The 10,278-nt window shown below is 43.4% G+C and overlaps 1 protein-coding gene across 1 annotated transcript; it reads right to left on the bottom strand.

Moving 5' to 3' along the window:
* Positions 1–1,485: 1,485 nt before the first annotated feature.
* slc35f6 (solute carrier family 35 member F6) lies at positions 1,486–9,133 on the bottom strand. The gene is made up of 6 exons (XM_062551083.1): positions 8,932–9,133; positions 6,327–6,399; positions 5,769–5,940; positions 4,283–4,498; positions 3,334–3,444; positions 1,486–2,857 (listed from the first exon to the last, which is right to left on the bottom strand). The coding sequence occupies exons 1-6, from the start codon at positions 9,006–9,008 to the stop codon at positions 2,391–2,393; spliced, it is 1,116 nt and encodes a 371-aa protein (XP_062407067.1). The 5' UTR covers positions 9,009–9,133; the 3' UTR covers positions 1,486–2,390.
* Between the last annotated feature and the right edge of the window lie 1,145 nt (positions 9,134–10,278).

The raw sequence follows: 10,278 nt of genomic DNA, 5'->3' as shown, positions 1-10,278 counted from the left end.
CATGTACCTATACCTTAAACAAAAGTGCTGCTTTGCACTCTAGTTGCAATTCTGCAACACACTTACTGCTTTATGCAACACACTTGGTCCTGCATACTACTCTCTATGTCATACATAAGACACTTTGTTCAAAAATGAAATCTCAGAGTACCATTTGGTAAACACATGTATCCAAAATACAAAACACATCGGGTAATTGCAACCTCTCAAATACACACCTGAATGCACTTACTTGCAAAACTGAACACCAATGAGCAATCTACAAAAAGCCCTCAGTTTTGCCATTGGAAACGGTGATGTGAATGGTATATTTCTCTGTGTTGTGTCATGTTTACGTGTGTTTAGAGTTTTGGCACAATGAGTGAAGTTTTGCAAAAGGTATTCAAGCAAATATGTTTTATATAAAGTAGACTAGTGTGTTCCTCCTCATCTGAAAGTATATGCATATGATGCAAGTGTGTTTCATTTTGTCACAAGTGTGTTATATTTTGACAAGGGATTGTTAGGTTTTGATAGCAGAGTTTAGGTACTGATAGTAGAGTTTCAATTTGACATAGATGTGAAAGGTATATTTCCTAGTGTTGTGTTATGTTTAATTGCGTGTAGAGTTTTGGCACAGTGAGCGAAGTTTTGCAAAATGTGTTCAAGCAACAGGCAAAAACTGTAAATCTCGTTATGTCTTATTCGTATACAGTATATGTTCCATCTGTCCAATTCTTTCCTTGACACTTGTCAGAAATGATAAAAATATGGAATTCAAAACTTTGCCCAGGGGCCCATACTCAGTCCATGCTTGATACATCTATAGCTTTGTGAGATACGTCATGAGATATGTGCCCTTTTTGGGGGGGGGGGGTTCACCCTCCTGCCCTTCAAAAACCAAGTCCAAAACTGATGGTAACAGCATAGATGGATGTATTTTCAATATGGTCAAAAATGGTTTGTTTTGCGGTGTAACCCTTTTTTTTGCATCCTCACCACATTTGTTTACACTTCCACACCAACCTAAACCAGAGACTTTCTAATGGGGACACAGCATTCAAAGAATCCTCCACAGAATTGCATAGGGTTAGTTTGTAACGCCAATATGGCAGTCATCTACACCTATCCCGTCCTTTCCCGTTTGCCTCAGTATCCCATTCACTTCAACAGGAAAATATCTGCCCAAAGGGCATTATCAAGATGGCCGCCAAACGGGGAGACTTTCTTATAAGGACTATGTCCAAACTAAACTTCTAGGACTTTCACACTACAATATGGGAGACAAATTGGTAAAGTTGCATACTGACTGCGAAACCCTATCTTTTTCACAACAGAATGTGTCTGACCACTTGGCACTTGGGACATTGTGGAGCTCTCAGAAAGGTTCTTGGATACTTCATTAGACCTACCACCAGGACAATGGAGTGATTTGAAGCACTTGAGCTCTCCCTTTTCCTTCTCACAGACACACACTGCCTTAAACTAAAATTGAATAACAACTGGTGACGCAAGAACCTTTAATTGGGCTAAATTCACTTGAAAAACAGGGACATTGATAAAAAAGCACGCAAGCATGCATGCTAAACTGAGCACTCTGATTGTTCTTGTATCCATTTGCTCCTCAGGGAGATAATGGTCGTTGGAACAGCCACAAAGAGGTACAGAGACATCAAGCCACGGTTCACCATCAAAACAGGCAATTCATTATCTCCTAGACACTGCGCCATGTAAATCTTTGTGTTTGGCAAAAACAAGAAATGCGCAAGAAGAGCAGCTCCCAAAGTAACACCCAAACACGTTACCAGCCATGCCTTTCCAAGGCCTTACGGTATGGTACTCACCTCATGTTTACCGACAGTGCAAGTGAAAGTTGTGACAACGAGCATCTGATGAGCTACTATAGTACCATGTAAAAAAGGTCGACACATCATTTACTGGCACAAATACATGGTATGAGTACATGGTATTAACTCCAGCATATATAAAATGTACATTCCAACAAACAAAAAAGTACATCTTCCTTGTTTACGGAATTTATACAAATTGTGGCAACTTATTTACTTTTCTTCATTTACAGTCTTAATGGCTTTTAAAAAAACTATTTTCAAACTACTGTCAGCTTAAATTGTAAGTTGTACATTTGTACAAGTAATTGTACAGTTATTTCCCAGTAGGTTTTTCCCTTTAAACGTTACGTAATGTCACGCAACATGGAGGCAAGTAATGTTTTCACTCTACAGGCAGTGGTAGAAATCCATTTAAAACGCAAATGTATGTGTGTGTGTGTGTGTGTGTGTGTGTGTGTGTGTGTGTGTGTGTGTGTGTGTGTGTGTGTGTATGTGTGTAGATGTAGGTGTGTGTTCTTTAGTGCTTCACTAAACTCGTTATACCCCGTTAACCGTTAGCAGTTAGCTGTCTGCCACCAGTCGTTCCCTCTCTGCGTCACTTCCCGCCTCCTCCTGGCTCCCTGCCAGGTGAGCGCAGCACGGTATCCGGGCCAGCAGGGGGCGGTGTAAGCCATTGTAGAGCATGGTCCCCGTCAGCAGCACCAGGAACCCCAGCACCTGCAGGCCGTGGAACACCTCCCAGCCCAGCGCCAGGCTCACCGCCCAGATGACCACCGTCCGCAGGCTGTCCAGCACCATGCGCGTGGTGGCGCTCATCTCCTTGGTGACGCTCATGCCGGCGAAGTTGAAGAAGGCGATGCTCAGCGTGTTGCCGAAGAGCGCCAGCAGCACCAGCGGCTGGTGTCCGATCTGGCAGAAGGCGTCCAGCGCGTCCTCCAGCACCTGCCTGGGGTTCTGGCCGAAACTCCCGACGGGGATGAAGTACATGGGGATCAGCAGCAGGGACAAGATGACGAAGCCAAACATGCCTGCGAGAGAAAGGTGCGGAGGAAGAGGAGGGAAGAGGAAGAGGGAGAGCAGAATGTGTTATTCATAAAAACAGTATGTTGTATGGTGTGTCGTTTGCATTTATGTACCTTCACGAAAACTGTACTTTGAAAACCTTGAAAAACGCTGTACAAATTAAATTAAAAGTATAATTTTTTTGAAAATCTATTCATAAGTAATTAAGAAAATTATGACTCTAAGGTATATATGGCCAACCCATGTGGTCCTACAAAACACATTGCATACAACATGTGCTTTGATGCCCAGTGTACTTTTTCTGATCTTTTTTTTTTTTATAGTATATTTTTGGGGGCTTTTGTTGCTTTTAAAACATAGGACAGCAAAGAGTGACAGGAAGCGAGTGGGAGAGAGAGGTGCAATGGGGGCAACACAGCTCCCACCCTCAAGTGTACAGCAGCTTTCTGTTGGTGCCTCCTGGGCATCAAGCACACTGTACCTTCTGTGCCGACAGCTTTGAGAGGGTGCACGTTGTGCTTGTAGACAAATTTCTCCTCCAGGACCATCTGCACAGCCACGATGATCTGAGCCATGATGATCAAGAGGTCACCTACAAAAGTCAAGGGGGAAAAGGTTCACAAAAGATTGATTCTGAAGTGAAAAAGTTGAGGCCTCTTTTCGTGGGGGAAGCATGAACCAGGCATACTGTACTTCAATGGTAACTTCACCAGTTGAATTCAAATGGACAGAGGGTGCCTCTCATTTGGTCTTTTATACACCCTCCCTTCCTTCCTCGTTCCTCATCCTCACTGATCTACAGTAGATAAAGAATGATGGGGCGGCAACAATGGGATAGTCTATCCAGTGTTAGATCAGTGGGAACGAGCATCGAGGATCGGGGAGAGCGTTTGAGAGCCACCCATAGTGAAACAGTGTCTTCCTTAACAGGAGAGCTTATTAGAAACAGGAAGCCCCTAGAGGCCAAAGTTACTGTATCACTGTACTGCTCTAAACTACGGCCACCTAATCGTGCCATGTCTACTGAGCCTGGGGAGTTACGACAGATGCATTCAGTACTTCAAAAGCAACTCAGGTTTAAAAGATACTCCATATTTTCATTTCAACATTTTTTGTTTGTAATCGTGAAGTACCGACAGTGAAGCAGAAGTGAGCAACTGTCTCTCTACTAAGAACCAGCACACTTGATTCCAGTGAAACTGTGAAGCCAACAACACCCACCACTGCAGAAGTGAACCTCATCCAACAATGCAGAAACACAATCACAGCCGCTGGGAGTATGTTTCATTCTAATGCTCCCCTGGTAATGGAACCCAGACAAAACAGCAACTGATTCTGGAACAGATCTGTGCCAGATTAGGCCCGTGCCTGCTCCAGAATCACCAGCGACCTGGGACGTTTAAGATGACAGGTCATTCATCGGCACTCACCTGTGATGACCTCGCTGAGCTTGTGCGAGTCGTCGTGGCCCTTGCCGATGAAGTCGGCCAGGCCGACGAGCACGAGGCCCAGGATGGTGCAGAGGATGCCCACCCACTGGCTCGGCTGCAGCTTGCGGCCCAGGAAGGCCACAGACAGGAGCCCCGTGAAGATGATGACCGCACCACGCAACATCTGGAAGCTGCTGGCGCTCGTCATGTTCAGAGCTGTTGGTAGGACGAGAGAGGGAGAGAGAGAGAGAGACAGAGAGAGAGAGAGAGAGAGAGAGGTGTTTGGGGAGCGGGGGAAGTGAAGCAGAGAGAGAGGGACATATATTGAGGGAAAAGGAAAAAGACAGATAGCGAGAACGAAAAGGAGGAGTAAACAGGAAGATATGATTTAATTTGTCCATGATTCATATACTGTATGTCTAAAAAAAAAACCTCAAAGGAGTCTAAATAAAAATATCAGCTCAAACGCATTAATATTGCCCAGCCCTGTGTTCTAGCTTGTTCTCTGGAGGAGAAGTAAACACCGTAGCACATTGAAGTGCCACTCCATCCCCACTGTGACGTCTCCATGTCTTGTGACAAATCACCACCAGTCCACAGAGAGACTTGGCAGTGCATGCAGACACCCTTGTGTAACCAGTCAGGCATCACTGCCATGAAGCAGCCACTAAGGAGCACAGGCATGCATGTCTGTCTATTCTTGACAGGTCTGTCGGGAAACTCTGCTTAGCTCTGTGCTTCAGAAAACGTTTGTCTAGGAGCGCTTCTTGGACTCAGAAAAAGTTTGTTTGAGGTGCTCTTTGGAAGGGAAAAAATTCAATTGGGAAAACCAGAGTCAGACTCCCTGATGAAGGCTACTTGGCCGAAACGCGTTGGAGTTTTTTAAAAGGTTTAATGTGACCGAGCCGCTACAATAAAGGCTTTTTAACTTTTGTTACATGAGAGCGGTTAGCTCTGTGCTTGATGGAAAACTGTAGAATCATATGTTGTGAATGAGTGGGAGAGTGCACGTTTCTGTGGGAATGCAAATGACCTGCCTCTAGAGTGTTGACAATGTCTCAAGATATATAATATTGCCACATTAGTGATGGGCACAAACATACCGATCTGCTGCTGACTGCTGAGCTGTTGACTGTTTAATGTCATAATTGCAACCATGGTAATCATAGACAAACAGGTAAAAAAAAAATATCAAACACATCAAACATGTTTCATTGAATCTGGGCTGCGTCAACAATGGAAAGAATCACAAAGGATTCAATCTGTCACCCAGACACACATAACGATTCCAGACACGACAGAACACCGCGACTACTGTTGACTCCCTCAGACTTCCCATGATTGCTATGGACATTTCATTCTTTCAAAAGCGGCTTAAAAATTGGGAGGTCTGTTCCCAGCTTTACAGAGTGTGTGTGGTGTGTGTGTGTGTGTGTGTGTGTGTGTGTGTGTATGTGTATTTGCGCACCCTGACTTCCATACTTACCCACATACATGATGGAGGTGCCGGTCATGTCACACATGGCCGGCGGTAGAAAGAGCAGGAGGTTGAAGCTCTGTTGAGGCTCCATTTTGGGCTCAGGGGACCGCCGGTCGTGACACAGCAGCAGGTAGAACACGGCCAGACAGGCCAGTTCCCCCAAGAACATACACACCGCCTGAACACACACACACACATAAGGGGGTTTACATGGGCATCTTTCATCTGCATCAAAATAAGGCTCAATCACAATAAGGGCAGTGTATTCCAGTGTATGGAATCCGATCGAACAGTCAGGCAACAACTCAATCGTATTAAAACAGTTTTGCACATGTTCATTAGTTATCTTGTAACAACAAAGCTAGATTTCATGAAAAACAATTTTACTACCACTGTGATTATATCTTTAACATCTCACATCCATAGCCTAGCCACTCATCATGGCGCATGTCTCGGTTTGCTTCCTTCAAGGTCAAAAACCCCAAGTTCATGACATGGACAACACCTTATAGGTGTGACTTATAGTTGGGTTAGAATTGTACGCTATCTGCTAAGGTGACTTGCCTGTACGAATGGATGAGAGAAGGTATGGTCTGGGACATCCCCACATCCTGGAGCACTGAACAGATCAGCCCATCTGCAAACAGGAATATACAGTAGTATATGATAAGAGCGTGAATCATTCATTCAGTAACGGAGTGCGTCTATAGCCTGTTTAGTCCGGCCCTTCTCAGTTCTGCTTGTTTGAACCCAAAAAGCCTGAACAAACCCAATTACGCTCTCCATGTGACAGGCAATGTGCCGTTGATCAAGCATTCCATGAAAGGGCATCTGAGAACAATCAGCTGGGCTACACAAGAGACACGTGAAGAGGAACGAAGGAATGAAAGTGTGTGTGACATTGTATGTGTGTGTGTGTGTATGTGTGTGTCTTCGTTTTTTTTTAAATGTGCAGGACTATATGAGGAGTGAATCAAGCAGAGACTGCTGTGTAGATTAAAGAGCACTGATATCATGTGAGATATAAGTATTGTGATACACAACCTTGCTGTGAAAGGGGCAGTCAGGGAATTCACACATTTTCAAACTCATACAATTTTTTGTCACATTCAGTAATCATCTCCCCATGACCGCTGGCTGCCCATTCCACAAGTAGGCTACACTGCAAAACTGTAGACAGTGCAGGCTCCGAAAAATGGAAACAAATAAAGAAACAAACAAAAAGGAAACCCTACGTGGCATTTCTCTGGGAATGCTGAAGGTCAAGGTGAGCTTACATCTCTGCTGTGTTTCGCGTGATCCTTGGTTAAAATATAATGTATGTACATACGGTGTATGCATCTGCTAATATATTTAAATATCAACATAGACAAACAAACACAACTACCTTAACTGTACCTTTAAACACCTACTACTCCTAGTGGCTAAACCAATGATCTCGGCACATTTTGGCAGGCACCGCACACTACACACTCAAGGAATGTTGAGTCCATAATATCTTTTAAACAAATGTCAGCATGCCAACTTTGTGAAGTGCACGCCCATTGCGGCTTACAGCTTATATGATAGAATTAACCTATAAAGTTATATTACAGTGCTAAACCATGACTTCTAGTACACAAGCCCATTATAAATGTTGCACACATATAGAAAGCACAGTAAGTATTAGTAAGTGGATGAATTAAAGTGAGTGTGAAGTCCACTTGACCTTGGTCCATGTCCAAAACCAAAGGTTTATAGACAATTCCATTGGAAGTTTCACATCCCCTGGACCCTAACTGCCATTTCATGTGCACTCAGGACTAATTAGGAACTTGTCTGAGACAGAGGAAGTCAAAGCTGCTGAGTATCTGCAAACTCATGTAAGATGAGGATGTGACATGCATGCAAACGCTCCATGACAGACCATCAACAATGCAACCTCAGGATCTGCTGGTTATCTTTTGGGGGTGATGACATCAGTCAAGTTTACTCATGTCACAGGTTGATCAGTTGAGCAATTTGGGGCTGATAAGGTATCCAACATCAGCTGACTTTTACAGTCAGGTTGTCTTGCTGTGTATGACTGCAGTTAATGGTTAAACATGTAGTTCCACAAACAATTGCAGAATAAGTAGCCTACAATAATGTAGTAGTAGCCTAACAATGGGGGTGGGGTGGGGTGATCATCATGACTCGTTATTGTGACTGATAGCCTACTGGGTGTATGATAACATTTAAGACTGGTGTCACATTTCTTACAAGAAAAGCTTGCTTGAGAGGTAGCCTATTAAGGTAGAGCATAACTGAATGTCATTGTTTTACGTTAGGCCTAATCACTTCTATGAAATGTTGCTATTGTCTATCCAAATTAAAATGCCTGTTCGAGATTAACTGATGCTCAAATAAACCCAAAACTTCGTTTGCACCTCCAAAATCATGGCGAGGAGTTTTGAATGATCTATGACGTCAGCTTGTGTGAACTTGATTGTGCTACAAAGTTACTGTCGCATATCTGCTCCATAATGTGGGGAAATGAAAGGTGAAACTTTGTGTTTAGAGAAGCGTTTGGCCTACTTTTAAGGACAGATAGTAGGCCTACTTGCCAAAAGTCCCCTACAAGCTACATCTATGGTAAAACATGGCACTTTGTTGGCGATTAGCCTGCCGTGATTGCGGTCAGAGAGTTTAGATGCTGACTTGGGGAAACTAGGTGGTGCTGAGTGCCGCGTGAGATGATGACGAATAGCTGACTAGCACATTTTGACCAAGATGCCATGACTAGGCTGCACGAGCGCAGGTGTTTGAGGTTTTAGGCAAGTTTAAACAACCCAACCAGCAAAGAACGCTGGGTGTTTTAAACGTAGTCTGTGATGTTTCGGATATTAGCAATAGCCCACGTTTTATTAAATAAATAATTGAATGACTCAGGGCTACAATCCAGTTTCATTTTCATATGAAAATGAGACAGCTCATTATCATGATTTTTAAAGAAACACGTCCAACAACTTTAGGTTACGGATCTTACCATTAGGCGATACCATTTTCAGAAAAATGTTTCTCATCTGAATCACGCGCCTACTTTCATAACGACACCTATTCGGCTACATGGCAATGCAATCGCCATCTATGAGAGGCAGCAACAACAACGGCTACAACCACTAGTCCAATCAAGCAAGCAAGCACTTACTTTGCGGATAATGTGTTGAGGGATCCAGTTGAGAGCATCAACGCAGCGAGAAACAGCTGATATTTTGTCCACGCCATGGTGTGTCTTTGAAGTGCCGGTAGGCTACCGTGGCAGCCCAAAGCTCGGTGTTAGTTAAACCGATCTACACGCACCAGTGTGCTACAAAAACATCCACTCTGGTGTTTTGAACGGGGACAGCAGTTCTTCCTGTTGAAATCACATGACTTTAGTCAGCTGACGGTGGATCCGAGGCGTTCCCTCATCTGACACATGAAACTCCTGTGAGGCATGACAGGCTACCTGTAGGCCTATAGATTTGTTTTGTGCTGTCGAGGCTAGCTCACGGTATTCTCTGTATCCTAGAACTAAGACATTTTAAAATGCATCATAGTTAAGAGATACGAATTATGAATTGATCGATACCGTTTTAATTTGTATTTTGATGACTAGGCGATAAATAGGCAGAGGCACAGAGACATAGGCTAAATTAATTCAGAAATTCAGAATTATTCAAGACGCAGGCATAGGGTTCTCGGAATTTTTATAAGCCTAGGATTCTACTGGACTTTTATGAAAACATTGTAGACCTTCGAGACAATCCAGGGGTATTTATGGGCTTCAAAAATTACACACAGCAGAATAATCCCACGCATGCACACCAGGCGGCGCTATATTATTGATAAAAAGAAAACGCAGTGATAGCCTACAAGGCTGAAAGGTTGCATTAAGTCCTTGACTGAGAGATTTTTTCAGTAGTTCAGCATTTTCATTGCTTACAGTTACCTACTTTGTTGAGGTTCTTAAAAGCTCATAGGTGCTCCGACATTTAAAGATTTGTAAATCAATTCTATAGGAAACAAGGATCCAGTGTGTTCAGCTAACACAGGGATGATGTGCTCTCTCTTCTAGGTAGTTAAAAGTCCAGTTAAAGAGACCAGTTAAAAGTGCATTGGTGTAAGGCATGGATTATTTCCTCTGCATCTTGTTGACTTAAAAAAGGCTGCACTTTGGCAATGTTTCTCGGATGGAAATAAGCTGTCTGGGTAAGTTTTTACTACTTTGAGGCTTAACACATTTGAATCTGAATTTTTAAGCAAACAGCTGACATTTCAGACCTTTACACATCTGTTTTGTGGTTTGAGGGTTTAATTATGGGACATATATTTTTTTGTCAACTTGTTTGTGGCATCATCTCTACTCCCTGCATTCTAAGCCAGCACGCCATCTTTCTTGTCTGTCAGAGCTCCTTACAGCCAGGTGCTGTTGCTCTGCTGACGTCAGATCAGAGGTCAACGCCACTATGCACTCACTCTTCCATCTATGTCTGATGTACACATTTTCTGAATT

Source organism: Sardina pilchardus, chromosome 12 (assembly GCF_963854185.1).
Source record: "Sardina pilchardus chromosome 12, fSarPil1.1, whole genome shotgun sequence".
NCBI lineage: Eukaryota > Metazoa > Chordata > Actinopteri > Clupeiformes > Clupeidae > Sardina > Sardina pilchardus.
This window is presented reverse-complemented; position numbering and strand designations above follow the sequence as displayed.

Excerpts from the sequence above, each read along its gene's own strand:
- slc35f6 (XM_062551083.1), bottom strand. The coding sequence starts at position 9,008 with ATGGCGTGGACAAAATATCAGCTGTTTCTCGCTGCGTTGATGCTCTCA. Across the intron at positions 3,445-4,282 it reads GCTCAGCGAGGTCATCACAG|GTGACCTCTTGATCATCATG; the intron begins GTGAGTGCCGAT and ends TGACTTTTGTAG. Across the intron at positions 2,858-3,333 it reads CAAAGCTGTCGGCACAGAAG|GCATGTTTGGCTTCGTCATC; the intron begins GTACAGTGTGCT and ends TTTCTCTCGCAG.